Genomic DNA, 20,582 nt, shown 5'->3' on the forward strand with positions numbered 1-20,582 from the left:
CGAAAAAGAAATGAGAAAGATGATCTCACAAGATACAAAGCCCGACTTGTTGCACAAGGTTTTCTCAAAGACCTGGAGTTGATTATGAAGAAACATATTCTCGAGTCATAGATCCAATTACATTCAGGTACTTAATGAGTCTAACGGCTTCTAAGAATTTAGAAATGTACCTTATGGATGTAGTGACAGCATATTTGTATGGATCATTGGATAATGATATATACATGAAAATCCCATAAGGATTTAAGATTTCTGAAGCATTAGACTCTAAGTCTAATGAAATTTGTGCGATCAAATTACAGCGATCACTTTACGGATTAAAACAATCTGGGGACATGTGGTATAATCGCTTAAGCGAATACCTATTGAAGAAAGGGTATGTAAACAATGAAATATGCCCATGCATCTTTATAAAGAAATCTCAATCGGGATTTGTGATCATTGCTGTATATGTTGATGATCTAAATATAATTGGAACTCAAAAAGAGATTGATGATGCAAGAACTGATATGAAAGAAGAGTTCGAAATGAAAGATCTTGGAAAGACTAAATTTTGTCTTGGTCTCCAAATAGAACATTTCCAAGATGGAATATTTGTGCATCAATCAAATTATACGAAAAAGATTTTAAAGCGCTTTAATATGGACAAAGCGACTCCTTTGAGTACTCCAATGGTCAATAGATCTCTGAATGTTGATAGTGATCCATTCAGGCCTTGTGAGGATAGCCAAAAAATTCTTGGTCCCGAAGTACCTTATATGAGTGCTATTGGTGGACTCATGTACCTTGCAAATTGCACTAGACCAGATATTGCATTTGCTACGAATCTACTTGCAAGATACAACTCATCCCCTACCCGCAGGCATTGGAATGGGATAAAACATATTCTCCGTATCTCAAGGTACGATTGACTTGGGATTATTCTATCCTAGAAATTCTTCGGTTGGTCTAGTTGGTTTTGCATATGCAGGATATTTATCAGATCCACAAAATTTCCGATCCCAAACTGGATATGTTTTCACAATTTGAGAAACTACAATGTCATGGCGCTCACAGAAACAGACTTTGGTCATCACATCCTCAAATCATGCGGAAATAATTGCTCTTCATGAAGCATCGAAGGAATGTGTATGGCTCAGAACAATGACTAACCACATACAAGAATCGAGTGGAATAGTCACTAGTAAAGAGCCAACAACATTATTTGAAGACAATGCTGCTTGTGTCGCCCAAATCAAAGAAGGTTACATCAAGAGCGACAAAATAAAAATTATACCTCCAAAATTTTTCTCCTACACTCAAGAACTCGAGAAAAAGAAGGAAGTTGATATCCAACATATCCGTACAACTGACAATGCAGCATATCTATTTACACAGGCGCTTCCGACTACCACATTCAGAAAGCATATTCACAGTATTGGAATGCGTCATCTACGAGATTTATGAAGAAAGATTATGCATATCTTTTCGAGGGGGAGATTATGTTACTATACTCTTTTTCCCTTGACAAGGTTTTTAATGAGGTAGTACGTAACTCATCAATTGTGATGGATAATCAAGGGGAAGTATTATAAAATATAATTGTGATTAATCCATCACAAGACACATGTCATGATACTTGTTCATGTCATATTACACAATACACCACTTGTCTTTTGTAGTTCTCCACTTATCATTACCAAATGTATAAGTGTGTGACTCATGTATTTTGGAGTTCACTATAAATAAGGTGTTGTAAGAAGAGTGAAATAATAGAAGTCGTCTTTGATCAAAGAAAGTCTCTCTCACTCTCGTGGCTTATCCTCCCTCTCTCTCTTTATTATTTCTTGTTTTCTTTACAAAGTATTACAAACACATTAAGTGTTTTGTAGTTATAGTTCACAACAGAAACATGATTTTTAACATGTGATTAATCTAATTACTTCTTCGTTAAAGATACATCTCTCTCATATACATCCTATTTGAAAACTTAATCGATAGAATACTTAACCTCTAAGAGTATCTCCAATGCAAGGTTTTAGCAAGTTGCTTAGTATTTAAAGCTAAAAGAAAAAATCAAAAATGTGTATTAAGTTAAGAAATAATCCTTAGCTAAGGAATTTTAGATGTTGATCCTTAGCTATATGTATCCATTTGTGATTGTTTGGAAGTTAAATAAAAAAAGGAAAAAAAAATTGTACTTAGAAACTTGTTTACAACTTTACCATTGAAAAGAGTCTCGACTCAATAGTTTTAAGGACCATAAGGCAAAACAAAAAAAAAGCCTTTCAATTTACACAAAAACAAAATTTAGCCTTTCTCAATATTTGACTAATAAAAATACGCTTTTTCATTAAATTTAAATAAGTATGTCGAAAATTGACCCTTAAATGAATACTTTTTGGACCCTCTTTTAGTATTTTAAAATGAAAATGGGTTCTTTTACTAAACAAACATTTTAAAACTGAAGATGGATCCATGGGCAGTGGCCCCTCTGCCCACCCTACTTGAGTTGGGGCTGATTGGACAGATAAATTTTACTTAACCTTAAAAAAACTTTAGCTTAAGAATTCGTATTTTTTGTAGCTTAATTTGTATTTTTGTAATTAAAATATTGCTAACAAACTTGTTAAGAATTTTACCATTGGAGATGGTCTAAGTAACTTAGCTTCCAGGTAGTTTTGTTTCAAAGTTTATGTAAACTTGCTTCCTAAGCTATTGTACCACTATAAATAGATTATTTTAATATTTTTTATTCGTAAGCTTTTGGGTAGCATGATACTGTCATAGTTCCCATTCCCTCTTAGTTTTTTCTCTTGATTTGATCTTCATTATCACTTGTTAGGTTTGTAATTAACAGGTCGGGGATTGTAATCCAGTTTACGTTTTTGGATTCACTTCTATTGGTTTAGTAATTTTGTTTGTGTATGTCGACGCTGGTACGGTTTAATTTGACAATGTTGAGGCTTGGTTCAATTTGATAAATTAATGGATTTGTGATGTTGGAACCATTTTGGGTAATGGGCTGCATGTACCATTCTCCTTGTAATATAGTGTTTCAACTAGATTTTCTATGGATTTTTAGTCTCTACCCAATTCCACCTATACAACTTATATTCTATTCAATTCCACATTATATAAATCTACCTAATTAACCAGAATCAAGAAAGCTTATCAATTACGTTAAAAATCGATAATTCACGTTTTAAAATTCGATTAATTATTGACAAATTCAAACAAATCCAACATCAATAACAACTAAGAAAATATAACACTTATGAAAGACTCGATCCGTTTTTTTTTTAATAAATAATAAATAATAATAATAATAATAATAATAAATAAACTACAACTAGTGGTCCTATACCCACTAGCCACCTAACCACAATCACAACCAACAACGGAAATAACCAATACCAGGACTCTGCATCGACCGACACCAAACATGCGTCGACCGACACCAGTTGGGGTTGCGTCGACCGACGCATGATATGCATCGACCGATACTCCCATTGCATCGACCGACGCATGCTCGACATAGCACGAAAACGCTAAAGTTTTACCCGTTGTCCTCGCACTTGCATCGTTTTTCCCTGAAGCTTCTCGTCGGATCTTTGTTCCTACAACCACAAAACTCGATCCCAAGCCACAAGAAAGCTTCCTAACGTCCCAAATAACATTCTAACAAGCCAAACAACACATAAACAAGCAGATCAGAGTAATCTCCAGCTTAGATAAGCCATGATCATGCACTTACCTTTGCCAAGACGATTCTGACTCTAAAACGCAAGATCTACACTCGTAGCACGCTCCTACAACGTCCTAAGCCTCAGATCTCACCAGGAAACACCAAAACTTCCAAGAATCCCCCTAACAGTTTATCACAGGCAACATAAAATCTGAACTTACTAAGAATTCACAAAGATAGAGTACCAGAAATTATACTTGTGATCGTCCCGACACTGGTTCCACTAGTCTCTGCAGTCGTGTAAACCCGTGGCGCCTGCTCAATCTGTGCCACCTGCTGCCCTCCCGGCTGCACCTGCTGCAATGCTGCCACTGCCACAAGCTGCTACTTGGGACGCAAGGGCCTAATGTGCCATGGCTCCCTACAATGATAGCATACACGAGCCGCTGCCGTCAGAGCACTACTCTTGGGACAGCTAGCAACCTTGTGATCCTTGCTCCCACAACCGAAGCAACTCGCACCACTCGGCCTCTGCATAGCCTCCCACCTCCTCTTGGTTCCCTGCGCAGGCTTGCCGCCCTTGCTAGAACATCCATGCTGCTGAGCCTTACTTGGCTGAACTGCTGGACTAACCACCATTGATTATGATCGGATGTCCTCCTAGATCTCTGCCGCAGTCTCAACCAGCTCTGCACGCGTAGCATAACTCTGCCCTCTACAGTGAACCCTCAAATCATCACGTAGGGCCCTCAAAAACCTCCTGATCTGAGCCTCCTCAGACTCCATAGCCCGACCCCCATAAGATAGAAGTCGACTGAACTCCAAGTCCAGCTTCCGCACTGACCGAGTCCCCTAAGATAACTGAAGGAACTGCACCTCCAACCAGCCCAAAGTCTCTCTCGGAAAATACTTGCGGTTGAAATCCCCCACGAAGTCAGCCCAAGTCATCTCCCCTGCACTCTCCTAGCAGCCACTGATCTCCACCACACCTGAGCATCACCAGTCAAGTGGTGGACCCCTATGTCCACCCAAAACTCCTCAGGACATCTCAGAGTATGGAAATTACGTTCCACACTCGTCCTCCACGCATCTGCAACAGTAGGATCTGTACCACAAGAAAACTGTGCAGTATCGATGCCACGCATCTCCTTGACCAACACAAATAATGACTATGCCCTCCCACATCCGCAGCCACTGGCTGCCGCTCCTACGCCACCACCGGTGGCACTACCTGAGCCTGAGCCGGTACCACTGATGGTAACCGCTCCAACACCTATGCTAACAAGCCCGCAAGATCAACACTACGGACTCCACCCGCTGGGACTCCCACACCCGGAACCCTAGCATCACCGGCTACTGGAGCATCAACACCGTCCCATCCGGCCATACTCATGGAATCCCCCTGGACACCCTGCGACTCGCCAACACCCTCAGCTGTCACACTCTGGTCCGCAGTCTAACTAACCGCTGGGACTCTGCCCCTACCACAACTACGTCCGCGTCCACGACCACGTCCGCGTCCTCGACCACGACCAACAACAGCACCCTCTCTAACCATCTGCACTATCATGAACAGAAGACTAACCACACAATTAACATAACACAAAAACATAAACTCACCGTGGAATCACACTGTAGGTTCGAAAAGGATGTTCTAGGACTTCATGTCACACACAATTGACTAACTTGCATAATCAATCAAGACATGCAATCCCAAACATCTATAGCACAAAGCCTAGTGAACCCAAACCTAGAACCATAAGGGCTCTGATACCAAACTGAAACGACCTGACCCGTTTTTTTTTTAATAAATAATAAATAATAAAAATAATAATAATAATAAATAAACTATAACTAGTGGTCTCATACCCACTAGCCACCTAACCACAATCACAACCAACAGCGGAAATAACCAATACCAATATCAAATTAATATCCACTAATAAGAACCAATATTCTAACATAAACAATATCCAACAATCAACCAACAGGAATCATAAAACCATCAACCTAGCAATGTTTCTAGTGACCAACACTAGCAACCTACAATGCCAGACAACAATCAATCGAGTCCCTAGAACATCTTCCTCTTCATTTCCTTGATTCCACGATCACACTTTGCCTTTACCTGCACCACAAACACAAATTGCAATGCATGAGTATTTTATAAACACTCAGTAAGGCAATCCTCCCATCTATTGGGCTATACATACAAGCAATAGAGACATCTCTAACCATCAACCAACAATCAACAATCATCAATAACAAACCAGGACTCTACATCGACCGACACCAAACATGCATCGACCGACACCAGTTCGGGTTGCGTCGACCGACGCATGATATGCATCGACCAATGCAAGGTTCACTAGCATTTAACGATACTACCATTGCATCGACTGACGCATGCTCGACATAGCACGAAAACCCTAAAGTTTTACGCGTCGTCCTCGCACTTGCATCGACCGATGCACATGCCGAGCATCGTTTTTCCCCGAAGCTTTTCGCCGGATCTTCGTTCCTACAACCACAAAACTCGATCCCAAGCCACAAGAAAGCTTCCTAACGTCCCAAATAACATTCTAACAAGCCAAACAACACATAAACAAGCAGATCAGCGAAATATCCAGCTTAGATAAGCCATGGTCATGCACTTACCTTTGCCAAGACGATTCTGACTCTAAAACGCAAGATCTACACTCCTAGCAAGCTCCTACAACGTCCTAAGCCTCAGATCTCACCAGGAAACACCAAAACTTCCAAGAATCTCCCAAAACGCTTAAGAACGGTTAAGAACTCTTTTGTCTTTTGTTTTCTCTCAAAAACGGTCAAATCCGTCCAATGAGACAAAACTCGAGTTTTAAGGGTTTTTCCCTAACCCAAAACGCAGCGTTTAACTTAAGTCGAACCACAGAAAAACAACCTTGCATCGACCAATGCAACCCCTAAACCGGGATTTCGGTTCGTGGATGTTACAACTTATAACATCTTTGTATGAGTACTGCTTGATTCCGACTATGACACTTCAGATTCCCAGCTCCAATTGAGAACAAAGCAAAAACAGAATGAAAAACTAGTCAGATCATCAATTTTAAAATACAATTAAAGAATTTAATTAATTTTAGTCAATTGAGTATGTTTATATAATCCGAATGGAACTGAATAGAATATAAGTTGTATAGTAGAATTAGATGGAAACTGAAAAATATAGGAAAAATCTGATCAACCTCAATAATCCGTACTTTACTTCTTTTTTCTTTAATAATTCTTGCATCATTATTGGTTTTGATTTTAATATTAATATTTCTTGAGACAAACACAAAAAAAAAAAAAAGACAATTAATAAAGGCAGAGAAACGTTATCTGAAAGCGTGTCTTATCATTTCAGTTAGCTGTTTGCACAAAAAAAAAAAAAAATACTCAACCAAAAAAGAACGGAAAAAAGGACATAAACAAAAGAGATTTTTATTTTTTCAATTTGTTGGCATTCTTCTTCTTGCAAAAATCTAAGATATCACTACTTCTCAAGTGACACGTATCATAGATTTATCATTTACGCCGTCATCGTAACTTTCACACACTCACTCACACAGTCACAAAAGTCACATCCCAAATAGCCAAACCTGGTAATTTATTAATTTAATTTTTTTTACAACAAAAAAATCAGCTCATAAAAATCATAAAAATCAATATAGATGAAAATCATTTACAAACAAAACAGAATGCGGAGAAGTATGCGTTCGGTGTGCCAAAGAATTCACACTGACATTAGCATTTCTTGAGATTAGAGATAAATAGAAAGACAAAAACTCATTCCTATCCATCTTGATATCGTCGAGATATGTCTTGAAAATCGGCCAGTTGTGAGGAGAAGACACCATCTTGACCAAGTCTGAGCAATCTGTATAAAATGTGACATCTCGATAGTCATGGCCAATCATGCACCGTAAAGCCTAAACAAAAGCTTCTACTTCAGCATGCAAAGGGGAAAGACAACGGCGGAAATTGGCGGCACCCCTCGTCGGCGAAACATCCTGAAAAGAGGAACACACCCATCCTGCACCCGCAAAAAAATCACCCTCTTTCCACGAGCCATCAACAAATCACCGATAACCTGAGAAGACCGTAGGCATGTAACTCCCGCATCCTAGCTCCCGACCACCAGAGGCACTGGGAAATTGGGAGAAAACCTCGTCCCCATCATCTGCCTGAGCATGTAGCCACGTGTTCGCCTCCCCCACTGCTAACCTAACAACATCCTCTGCCTTGTCCCTAACATTCTCAAAAACGCAAGCATTCCTCGCCTTCCATATATACCACATGATCTTAGGGAAATGTGCAACTTCAGAACCCGGATTGGACAAACCCAGGAAATGATCCACGTTGGCATACAAGAAGTTCGTAGGAAAGGAGACTGGATCCACCATCACCTGAGCTAAAGCCCAAGCCTGTCGAGCTGGTGGACACAAAATAGCATGATTAATTGTTTCCTCGTCAGCTCCACATCTAGCACAAACTGAATCACAAGCAATGCCCCGCCTCTTCAGATTTTCCGAAACCGATATGCAACCGGATAAAACTTGCCACATAAAATGCTTGATCTTTGGTGGACACGCCACCCGCCAAACTCCCGCAAGGACAGGGATAATGTCCGGTCCATACCGAGTAACCTGAGAAAGCCTCTGCTTTGCCAAGCGTTCCGTGTCATACCCTGATCTAACTGTATACTTTCCGGATTTCATAAAATGCCAACCCAACAAGTCCTCCCTTTGAGAACTACCCAAAGGCAATGCCCCAATCAAAGCAGTATCCTCCGGAATAAAATGCTCATAGAGCATATCCATACGCCAAGAATTAGTTTGGCGATCAATAAGATGTGAAATTTTTAACGAAGGGTCCTGGAAAGGTCCCTTACTCAAAGCTGGTCTTGGGGATTGAGCAGGTATCCATGGATCCGTCCATATAGAAATGGACTATCCTGAGCCAACTCGTATAATAAGCCCTTTGTTTACCAAAGATCTAGCTGAAACGATACTCTGTCACCCATAAGAAGGGGAGTATGAATGTATCGGATCCATAGGATTTGAATTCCTATAATATCTGCCTTTAAAAACCCGAGAAAAATGAGAGTCGGGTGCCTCAATCAGCCACCACAATTGTTTACCCAACAAAGCGGAATTAAAATCATCCACATTCCTAAAGCCCAAACCACCCAACTGCTTACTCTGACATAACTTCTCCCAAACTAACCAATGCATACACCCAAACTGCGCTGAACTCCACCAAAGTTTGCCACTGCACTAGTAAGCTTGGACGTGACTGTTTTTGGCAACCGAAAACACGAAATGACAAAAGTCGGTACCGCAGTTGCAACTGATTTTATCATTACCTCTTTTCCTCCCCTCGAAAGTTGTTTTGCCGTCCAACCCTTCGTTCGGCCATGTAGTCTATCCCGAACAAAGGAAAAAACTTTCGTTTTGGACCCTCCCAAACTCTCGGGAATCCCTAAATAAGACCCCATCCCGCCCAAATTCGATATCCCAAGCACCCCCTTCACCTCACTTTTTACCACTTCATCAACCTTATGTCCAAATTGAAGTGAGGACTTATCAAAATTTATTTGTTGGCCCGAGACCGCCTCATATTTCTTCAAGATGTCCAAAACTACCCCACATTGATCTTTTGTGGCCTTGCAAAAGAAAAAACTATCATCCGCAAACAACAAATGCGTAATCGGTGGGCACTTATTAGCAACCTTTATCCCTGTTATCTGTTTATCCCGCTCAGCCTTCCCAATATTAGCAATTAGTACCTCCGTACAGAGAATAAACAAATAGGGAGACAAAGGGTCCCCCTGACGCAACCCTCGCTCCGGAACTATCAAACCATTGGGTTGACCATTAATCAGTATCTTGTACTCAACCGAAGATACACAAAACAAAACCTAGGAGACCGATTTTTCCACAAAACCCATTTTCCTTAGTAAACTTCGATGAAACCCCACTCGACCCTATCATATGCTTTACTCATGTCTGTCTTTATTGCCATATATTTTCCTTTACAAGACGGATTAGTCCTAAGACCATGAAACATCTCCTGAGCAATCAAAATATTATCGGAAATACGCCGACCTGGCACAAAAGCTGATTGAGTCTCCGAGACTAGACTTGGTAACACCATTTGGAGCCGTTGACACAAGATCTTGGAGATGATCTTGTACCCCACATTACACAGACTAATCGGTCGTAACTCTGCCATCCTGGTTGGCTTGGCCACCTTGGGAATAAGACAGATATGCGTTCGATTTAAACTCTTTTCAAAAAAACCCTCCTCAAAAAACCGATTAACCATAGCTACCAGATCTGCCTTTATAATCCCCCAGGCCTTCTGGAAAAACAACGTGGTCATTCCATCTGGTCCTGGCGCCTTATCCGGATGCATCATAAACAAATCTCTTCGTACCTCCGCCTCCGTAACCGGGGCTGTTAACCGCTCATTATCCTCTTCCGATAGTACCGTTTCTACCTCACTTAGAGCCTCTTCGAAAGTACTTGGATTAATCAATGTAAACAAATCTTCAAAATACGATATAGCAGTATTGCAAATATCATCATCCTTCGTAGACAAAATATTATTCCTATCAAACAGACGAGTAAGTTGATTCCGAGCTCGTCGCTGCTTTGTCTGCGCTCGAAAATACTTTGTGTTTTTATCCCCCACAGGCATCCATCTATTTCTACTTTTCTGATGCCAATAAATCTCCTCATCCCTCTAAGCCTCACGCAAACGAGAGATTAAAACCAATATAGCCCCCGGTTCTACCGCATCATCCGCCTGAGCCACTTCCAATTGACATTTAAGATCCTCAATCGTGTCCCTCCCAAAAGGAACATGTGCTTTTCGCCACTGGAATATTAATTTAAATGTGTTAAGAAAATTATTTACATTTAAATCTATCAGATTATCCCATTGTACTATTAAGAGGGAAGTGTACATTTAAAACTAATATTAAATCTGTTGACTATTACACTATATGTTATTGGAATAAAGAAAAAAATCTATTAAGTGAGAAAAATGTCTAAATTTTTTAATTTGTAATTTTCTATCCAAACAAATCCCAAAAACCAATAACTAGGGGATGTTTGTCAACAATAAATTTAAAGTGAATTCTCTAGGTTTAACAATCTTTAAAATTTTAAAATATTTTAAATTATAATTTTAAAAATGTGTGGATTTCAAATTATATGCAATATACTTTGGATTTTGATTCTAATCATTTACTCATGAAACTCTATAAGATTTCATATCAAATGACTGCATACTACAATATATATATATATATATATATATATATATATAGTTTGAATACCAGTAAATTTTAATAAACTACATGAAATTCTAATTTATATATATATATATATATATTTTTTTTGTTTGAATAACAGTAAATTTTAATAAACTACTTGAAATTCTAATTGAATAACAAAAAAATATAGGGGATGTATTCAATCTAATATTCCAAATGATTTTAGTTTTCATGAGATTTAAAATGATTTTAATAATTTTAATAAAATTGATATGATTTATTGTAAAATTATTTCAAATCCCATCTAAAACAATGAGATTTTGGATTTTTTTTGTTTTTAACTAAAAATATCCTCTCAAATCTTCCAGAATCCTTAAAAGTTATCAAAATCTAAATTCACAAACTGTTTTGAATAACAATTGATTTTAAGGTAGATTTTTAAATCATGAGTTCAATAACAGTGGATTTCAAAAAAAAAAAAAAAATTCATGATTAATTAACATATGATTTATAAATTTTGCACAAATCATTTAAAATGTCAAGTTGAATACACCCTTGTAACGTGATTCACAAATACATTACTTTAAAGCATCCTTAAGAATCAGTAATTGAATAGTAGCGGATTGAGGTTATATCCCTTTTTTTTTTTCATTTAATTACTTTGAGCAGAATAATATAATAGTTTCTGTAGAAAAATTCAGATTAACAAAATAATATAATATTTTGATAATGATTAATAAATAATATCAATGTTATTTATGATAATCATAAAGGATGAAGTCATCACATAGACTTTAAGTTTGATACTCTAAATCTTAACATTTTTACAATGTTATTTATGATAATCATAAATATGAAACTCACCACATAGACTTTATGTTTAATTTAACATAATAAAATAGAAATTATTACAAATTTCATAACAACATTTTATACTTACGATAACATAATAAAAACATTTTTAAATATGTTTATAGACATTAGACAAGTAAAATTCTTGAAGAATATATATATATATAGTCTAAATAAAGTTTTATTTTAATTTAAAAATTTCGTATTTTGCAACAACAAAAAAAAAGTCGTTACCATTGATTTTATATTATACTCTAATGTTACTCAAAACAAATTGTTTTTTAACATTCTACTAGGTTTTGAACCCACGCTACGCGTGGGTTTATTTGATATATTTTGATAAAAATTATATATGATTGATTATGGTAATAAAATATTATCTCATAAAAAAAATTAAAATTAGTACTAAGGAAAAAATTAAATTTCAGATACACAATTTTAAAAATATAAAAATCAGTTGTGTTATAAAATCAAATCTGATAAAAAAATCATAAGTTTAACTTGACGTCCAGGCGAGGCAAATCAAACTGATGACCTCACATATCCTAAACCATTTTCTTTGACCACCAGAAAATGAAACAATTTTATAATCATGAATTTAACTCGTTTTCATATTTAATTGATCGCTACCACCTATGTTTTCATGTTTTTTATTCAATGTTTTCTTATTCTTCATATTCTTTTTTGTCATTTTCATTGTCAAATTTTGTGTTAATTGTCATCGTAACTTTTACCTTTTGGTTATTCGTTATATTCTTTTCTTCTTCTTCCTCGTCAACTTCTTCACATTCTTCCACTGAAAAACCTTTTTTTAGACTACCACACAACTTGTTAACCCATCAAACTCCAATAACAAAATCATTTCTTTTCTCATAAAATTTGTGAAATTCAGATTACCAGCATAGTCAACACATACACCCAATTATTGACAATTTTATCCATATACTTATTTGGTTTTAGATCCATGCGTTTAGAAACTTCTCAAACCAAAATTCTTACTTAGTTTATAATATTTTAAAAACATAATAAACTATACTAATAATTATTTCTTTAATATGAATCATATGATATATAGAAATATGAATACAAATATGATATATAGAAACATATTAATTATAAATAAATAATATCAATTATATTATATCATCAAATAATATCAACCTTATCATATTATCAAATAATCATATTCGTATATAACAGTAACCGCTTGAACCATAACCGTTTAACCGTTTGTTAAACGGTTCTGGTTAAGGTTACAAAAATTTCTAACCATAATTGATGGTTAATAAACCTTAACCGTGACAACTGTAACCCTGGTCATGCCTATGTTTAGCTAATAAAACATGTGTGTTTGTCGTCCATCTTTCTTCTTTAAACCTCAAAATTTGACTCAAACATCAAATTAAGGTCTTGCGATGTCAATCCTTCTTCCTTAAACCCAAAAATAAAAAATTAATGAAACAATATCAACTCATCTATAAAATCATACACAAAAATATGTTTTACAGCTCATAAGAAATAAAAAGCACAAATGTAGATAAATAAGATAATTTATGTTTTGCATCAATATTTATAATATTTAAAACTTTTAAAAGGTTCAAATTAATTTTCAATATTTATAATATCTTAAACTTTTAAAACTTAAAACTATAATATTTAAAAACTTTTTAAAAGCTAAGAACTTTTAAAAGTTTCAATATTTATAATATTTAAACTTTTAAAATTTTTAAATATTATAATTTTTTTTTGAAACTGTTTAAAGTTTTAATTTGATCAAATAAAAAAAACAGATCAAACCAAATAAAACTTTTAAACTTGGACGCATGATAAATCAAGCTTTCCTGCTCATTCGTTGTTGGAAGCATATTAATTTTATTTATACTGGTTCTGAACCATTGTCTAAAAAATTTCTAGCCGATGTGGGATATTGTGCTTAGTTCTTTGATTTCCATAAATTTAAAATTTTCCTTTTTCTAAAAAATTCTGTAAATTTAAAAAATGTTAATGAATGAAATGTCAAATCATGATAGGTTGTTTAAAATAATTCTTAATATAGAAAATTCTGTAAATTGTATAAAATGTTAATAAGTGATATGTCAAATTTCTATTGGTTGTTTAAAATCCTATGTGGACGGTCTTATGAGCTTATAGCTCATACTTTTTATTAGTATAGATTTCGTACCACAACATTTAATATTAGAAATGTTTTAATAACAAAATTTCAAAAAAGGAAAACTGAATTTCTTTGAAAAGTAGAAAACTCTTTTAAAAAAGTTAACATATATTTACAATTCAATTTTAACAAATTTTTATGGAACACAAAACCGCAATAATCCTTATGTAAGAGAGGGGTTTAAAGAAAATAAGTAAAATTAGTAATATGAAAGAAAAAAAAAAGTAAAGGCTACTTATGATTATAAAGAGTCATTAATATTCATGTTATATATAAAAAAAAAAAAGAGGAATTGAATGAATACAAACAAAAAACACGTGCTAGTGCTCCTCCTCCTCCTCCTCCTCCTCCTCCTCCGCATCACCGGATTTTCCTCTTCCTCCCCCGTGAAAACTGCATTTATTTTCCTATCTTCCAGATTCCCCCCCCCTAACCCTAAATTCTCTCGCTCCACTTTCCTCTTTCACTTTTTGTAATAATTAAAAAAAAAAAAAAAAGTCCTCCATTGATGTCTTCTTCGTTTACTCGATAAAATCTTTCAATTTCAAATTTTTATCTTCTCTCTCTCCGGGTCGGTGAGTCAACCCGAATCTAGATCAAATTTTGAATTTTTAAATTTTTTTTTATTATCAGCTTCTCACAAAAACTTTTTTTTTTTTTTTTAATCTGAACTTTGTTCTGCATCTGTAGTAATCGAATTCAAAACAGAGCAAAGTTTGTAATTATCCTAGAAAAGTTCGGTTTTTTCGATATCTTGGTTCGTATAAAGAAAAGGGTAGCTCTCAGAATCTTTGAATTCGTTGAAAGGTTTATCATTTTTTCTTCTGGATATAATGGGGGCGGTGACGTCATCAATGGCGGCGAAGTTTGCGTTCTTCCCGCCAAATCCGCCGTCGTACGGCGTAGAGGTGGTGGGAGGAGAGCTGAAGCTGGTTGGTGTGGAGAACGTGAAGGAGAACGTTGAAGTATTGAAGCTGAAGACGAAGAGAGGGAATCAGGTGGTTGCGGCGTATATTAAGAACCCTACAGCTTCACTTACGCTTCTGTATTCTCATGGTAACGCAGCTGATCTTGGTCAGATGTTTGAGCTTTTCTCTGAGCTCAGCCTTCATCTTCGTGTCAACTTAATTGGGTAATTTAATTTAATTAGTTACTCTTCTTGCTTGAAATTTGGTTGGTTCAGACATTTTGAAGATGTTTCTAAGGATAAAGACAAGTTGTTTTGTTTTGTCGGTTTGAAAGATAATGGAGAATGAATCATTAGTCATTGAGAATGAATGTTAATGGATCTGCTGTGATTTGGTGCAAATCGCCCAAAACCCGACCCAAACAGGAACGTAGCGTTACTTTGCTCCTTCGAGTAGGGCTCTTCTAGTAGTAACATATTCATTTTATGCCAACTAGAACATGATCTGACTTATTACAACATACATAAGTGGGATCCGTTGGATTGATTTCTGCAATATTTGGGTTGCGTAGATAAAATTCGAGGAAGTTTGAAGTTATTCTCACGGATTAGGATTTAGGACAAGTTTTTGGTTTCTCGGTTAGTGGCTTTGTTTAGTTGTTAAAATCAGACATAAGTGAGATCCATTGTATGAATATTGATTTGTTTTTTTTTTGAATGTGTTATATGAAAAAGGTATGATTATTCGGGTTATGGGAGGTCTTCAGGGAAGGTATGATCCATTGTGTTTGATTATAATCTATCAAATCTCTCAAAGATGATGTATATGCATATGATGTTACTCTGGTGTTTTTCCCAACAGCCTAGTGAGCAGAACACGTATTGCGATATAGAATCAGTATATAGATGTTTGGAAGAGAAATATGGTGTGAAGGAACAAGATGTTATCTTATATGGACAATCTGTAGGAAGCGGTCCGACATTAGAATTGGCTTCTCGTTTGCCAAACCTACGAGCTGTTGTTCTTCATAGTGCTATTGCGTCTGGTCTTAGAGTCATGTACCCTGTCAAACGAACTTACTGGTTTGACATTTACAAGGCAATATTACATTTCTCCTTATCGGCTTATTTTTTTCTTTTTTCTTGATTCTTGATATTACTGCTGTTCTAATATGTTTTGTGAATTGCAGAATATTGAGAAGATATCTTTTGTCAAATGTCCGGTTTTGGTAATTCACGTGCGTATCATCTCGTGTCCATTTCGGTTTCTTAGTTTCCTTTCAAACTCAGTTTCATTGTTCATCCGAGGCTTCCGGTTGTGTGTGCAGGGAACATCAGATGATGTTGTTAATTGGTCTCATGGGAAGCAATTGTTTGATCTGTGTAAAGAAAAATATGAACCGCTTTGGATCAAAGGAGGAAACCACTGTGACTTGGAGCTATACCCGCAATACATAAAACATTTAAGGAAATTTGTGTCGGCAATTGAGAAATCACCTCATCTTAGAAACGGACCTGTGCCACAAACAGAGAAGGCGAGGAGCAGTACTGATATTAGAGAACCTGCAAGACCGAGCACAGATCAAAGAGAGAAATCAAGAACAAGCATGGACCAAAGAGAGATGCCGAAGTTGAGTACAGATAAAGCGAGGGCTAGCGTTGATAAGAGAGAAAGAACGAGAAAAAGCGTTGATGGGTCTCAGAAACCGAGTAATTCCACGGAACTGCAGCTACAACCAGAGAAAGGGAGGAATAGCATTGACAGGTAAAAAAACAGTTTCTCAGATTTACATGATTTGGTCATATGATGATTGTGATGTTTGATCACTTGATGACAGGTTTGGGGAGATGATAAGATCAGTAGGATTTTGCAACATAGACTGTTTCAAGCCTACAACAACAACCAAGTGAGGTGAAAGAAGAAACATGAACACACATAGACACTCACTCACACATGGATTCAAAACATCTAATTATAATTGTTTGATGGTTTGTTATCTCTTTGCCACTTACTTCCTCTTGTGTTTTGAAATTTAACAAGTCCTGCTGGATTTCAAAAGCTTGATTTTGGTTACAACAAATCAGAATATGCTACGCGTACTTGACACTTAATGTATGAGAAATCTACAATGCATGCTGGCTCATTTAGATTATAGACACCATAAATATCGCCTTCCTGCCAAGGAGCACCAACTGTCGCAATTGGTAATATGAAGCAATCAAATCAGAGCCATGAAAAAATAAAAATATATATCTTCATTACATTTTATACAGAGTTTCTATAAACAACACTCAAGGTGGTATCTATCAAGAAGCAAGGAAAAAGTCCGCTTAGAACACTCAACAACAATGGTACAAACATATAGAGAAGAGAAGTCTCGTCTTCTTCATTATTCGATCTCACATAGAAGAAAAAACGAATGTTTTCTTTTTCTTCCCTTCATCCAGAAACACGATATTACACAACTTTCTCGGCCAAGATTTACTCACGAGGTGCGTTCTTCTTGAATAACGCATAAGCATCACTGTAAATGGCAATTGCATTGGACAATACCGCAAGAACGATCATGAAAATGGCTAAGGTCGTGTCCCTGTTTGTTGCTTTGCTATGACGATCCCTGCAACAACAACATAAAAATCAAAATAAATTACCAAAAAAACAAACCTGCTTAAAGATTGTGTGTAGATATATATATATATATATATATATATATATAAACAATCAACTTACTTTAGAATAATAGAAGCTGGGAAGATGAAGCCGAGACAAACGGCTGCAGTTGCTCCAGTGAATTGGAAAGCATCCCAAATGCTTGGGATGAAGTTTGCACCCAAGAAGATTACAGAAATGAGACCGGCAGTGAGGCAACCGAACCTCACATTTGAGGAAGTTAATGATCGAGCAGAAGGGAACAAGAGCCCGTCAATGTTAATCCGTAGAGGGTAGAAAACAATTGGGAATACAAGCATCAGATGAAGCGCATAGCTAACTCGAACCGCATCATTAAGGACCGAGCCAAAAGGGATTCCAAGATCGGTGTCAAAGTTTGCAAGGACGTCATCAAGAGTATCATCGCCAAACAAGAGGAACCCAAAAATACTTGTCATTATGTAAACAGATGAGCAGAGCATAAGTGCTGATCTGACAACAGGTCTTATCTGAGTAGGGTCTTCGAGCTCGTTCTGTATGCTGTGAACTGCAACAAATCAAGCAAAACCAATAACACATGAGTTTTTTTTTTTGTTTTTTTTTTATTATTCATCAAAGCTATGCTTTCAAAATAACAACTCAGATACATACTATTGTAATGGCAAATAAATGCTGTGACAAGAACGGGCACAACTGTGAAAAGATTCCAAAAGGATGTTAAGTCAGTAACATCTGGTAGCAATCTTGGCATTGCCACGCCACCACTGATCAACTTCATAATCGAAATTCCCGCTGTGATGATGAGAAACACAACCGCCAGAGCTACCGATAAGGCAGATGTAAATTTCAAAGAATCTGCAAAGAAAAAGCATCATTATACATCAGGACTAAAGATACAAAGTAACACAGTCCCCATCTCATTCTAGGAATATCTACGACAAAAGGAAAGAATCAGACAATTCGTATTCGAACTCAAAAACACTAACCAATTCGCTTGAAGCAAGCCAAAGGAGCAAACACACCAAGAGTTGTAATAAGAAGAACAGCAGCTCTTCCGTTCCACCAATGGTGACCGAACCATCCTTCAAGAACACCGAAATGGTGGGTTCCATCTTCTGTCTTTCCAGCCAACACATCACCTTCAAACACACAAAAGAAAAAAAAAAGATTCAACAACCACAGTAGTAGCAACAACAAATGATCAGAATCTAGAAAAAAACAAGGAGATGATTTTACAATACCAATGATGATCATGTAGACAATCAAAACACCGATGTTGTTAACTAAAACAGCGACTTGAAGCAAAATCCTTCCAGGATTACCAAAAGAACCACCCATCAAACCACCATAAGATCGATTCTTGCCAGCTTTACTAAACCTAAGCAAGAACTCAATGGAGGCATCAGTCAAGAAAGCCATAACAACAATCATAATGATTCCAAGTACAAGCCCAAGTATCTTCATCGTAGCAGGCAAAGCCATGATACCAGCACCAATTACAGTCGTAGCGAGATTAAAAACCGCTCCACTAAACGAAGCTCCGTTGAATTCATCAAAAGCAACTTCGTCTCCTTGAGACTTTGGTAATAACGGAGCAACGATTTCATCAGATGAAGAACCGTTCCTCTTTGGAACCGGAGTTACATCTTCAATCGTCATCTTCTTCTATTCCACAAGCTGTCAACATCATTAAAAAAAACCATTAAAGAGACGAGGTTTGATTCAACATAAAGTCGTAAAATTGATTCAAACCCAGTTGAAGTTGAGCAAAACTGGTTCGACCCAGAAAATGGAATCTGATTATTAAGCTGTCAAGATTGAAATTAGGCGAATTTGACTTTTGTTATTGGGATAAAGATTTGAACTTTGATTGATAAACTTACAGGATTAGACAAAGTAGGGGAATCAAAAAGACCTAAGTTGGAGAGATCAGACACCAAAGTAGAAGAAGAAATTAGGGGAAATTAGATTAGAGAGAAGATTGATTTGTCTCCTGAAGAAGAGTTTTTGAGGAGAAAGAGATTTGGGGGATGATGGGAAATTATAGGCCACAGGAATTTGGTTTTGCTGACGATGCAAATGATGTTTCTGTACGAAACTCTGTTTAATCTTTTCTAAAAAGAGAAGAGTCTTTTGTTTGTTATTGGATAATGAGAAACGTGTTTAGCCGGAAGAGGTGAATTAAATATTGTCAAATTTACTGTATTATTATTATTGTGCTGCTGACGATTTATTTGACCCTTAGGTGGTGCTGATTAGATTTGGGTGAGAATCGACGCAGTGTTTTCAGGATTCACTGAATTCGTATATAATAATATGCTTGAAATTATCTAAAATGAATAGAAGTACAATATGGTGTTAAAAAATAGAAAGACACTGAATTTTTTCTGTTTGCTGTCAAAAAAAAAAAAAGAGAGAGAGAGGATGGTTAATATATATTAAATTTTGATGTGAGCTTGCCATTTCAAGATGTTTAAGAGTTCTACAAGTTTAGGAAGAAGTATTATGTGATCGTTAATGTACATGTGTTTTCTGCAACAACGATACATAGACTAGAAACTACTGTTTTTGCTTGTGGTTTTATCTCACAGGTTTGGAAAGCTCTAGCCGAAAACGTTTACAAATCAAGATACTTCATGGACTTACTTAAAACTATCTCTGAAACATTGCAAAATCGACTAGAGGGTTTCATAGCTCGTTACTTTTTTCAAGCCACGGTCTACGCGGTTTGGCGTGAAAAAAATGGAAGAACGCATGGGGGAACTCCGAACCCAGCTCCTCTTTTAATAAAATGGATTGACAAAACAGGTTCGGAACTGCCTATTATCGATACAAGGCATGGGTGATAGACGCTACCACAAGGACATCCTCCGTTGGTTCAAGAGCTTATATTTAAATTCATAGTTTTTCAATCTCTATTTAGCTAAATGTTACATTAGTTGTACAAAAAATATTTTTTCTTTGAATCTAATTTATCATTATATTCAAAAAAAATGTATATGATGAGGTGCAAAGACAAAATTCATA

The 20,582-nt window shown here is 36.3% G+C and overlaps 2 protein-coding genes across 4 annotated transcripts; one reads left to right on the forward strand and one right to left on the reverse strand.

Moving 5' to 3' along the window:
- The first annotated feature begins 14,277 nt into the window (after positions 1-14,277).
- Positions 14,278-16,986, forward strand: LOC104780207 (uncharacterized). Of its 3 annotated transcripts, none has more exons than XM_087510078.1 (7): positions 14,278-14,573; positions 14,689-15,130; positions 15,641-15,677; positions 15,768-16,004; positions 16,096-16,143; positions 16,234-16,670; positions 16,744-16,986. In XM_087510078.1, exons 2-7 carry the CDS (start codon positions 14,832-14,834, stop codon positions 16,814-16,816), a joined length of 1,131 nt encoding a protein of 376 aa, XP_087366204.1. In that variant the 5' UTR covers positions 14,278-14,573; positions 14,689-14,831; the 3' UTR covers positions 16,817-16,986. The 3 variants fall into 3 exon arrangements, with proteins under 3 accessions (XP_087366204.1, XP_087366205.1, XP_087366206.1); XM_087510079.1 differs by having other exon boundaries at positions 14,285-14,573; positions 14,689-15,054; XM_087510080.1 differs by lacking the exons at positions 14,278-14,573; positions 14,689-15,130 and adding an exon at positions 15,241-15,544.
- A 152-nt stretch (positions 16,987-17,138) lies between these two features.
- LOC104780208 (amino acid transporter AVT6A) lies at positions 17,139-19,748 on the reverse strand. The gene is made up of 6 exons (XM_010504709.3): positions 19,439-19,748; positions 18,797-19,232; positions 18,542-18,694; positions 18,207-18,410; positions 17,637-18,102; positions 17,139-17,523 (listed from the first exon to the last, which is right to left on the reverse strand). Exons 2-6 carry the CDS (start codon positions 19,212-19,214, stop codon positions 17,388-17,390), a joined length of 1,377 nt encoding a protein of 458 aa, XP_010503011.1. The 5' UTR covers positions 19,215-19,232; positions 19,439-19,748; the 3' UTR covers positions 17,139-17,387.
- Positions 19,749-20,582: the final 834 nt, after the last annotated feature.

This window comes from Camelina sativa, chromosome 4, assembly GCF_030686135.1.
Source record: "Camelina sativa cultivar CO46 ecotype springtype chromosome 4, ASM3068613v1".
Taxonomy (NCBI): Eukaryota; Viridiplantae; Streptophyta; class Magnoliopsida; order Brassicales; family Brassicaceae; genus Camelina; species Camelina sativa.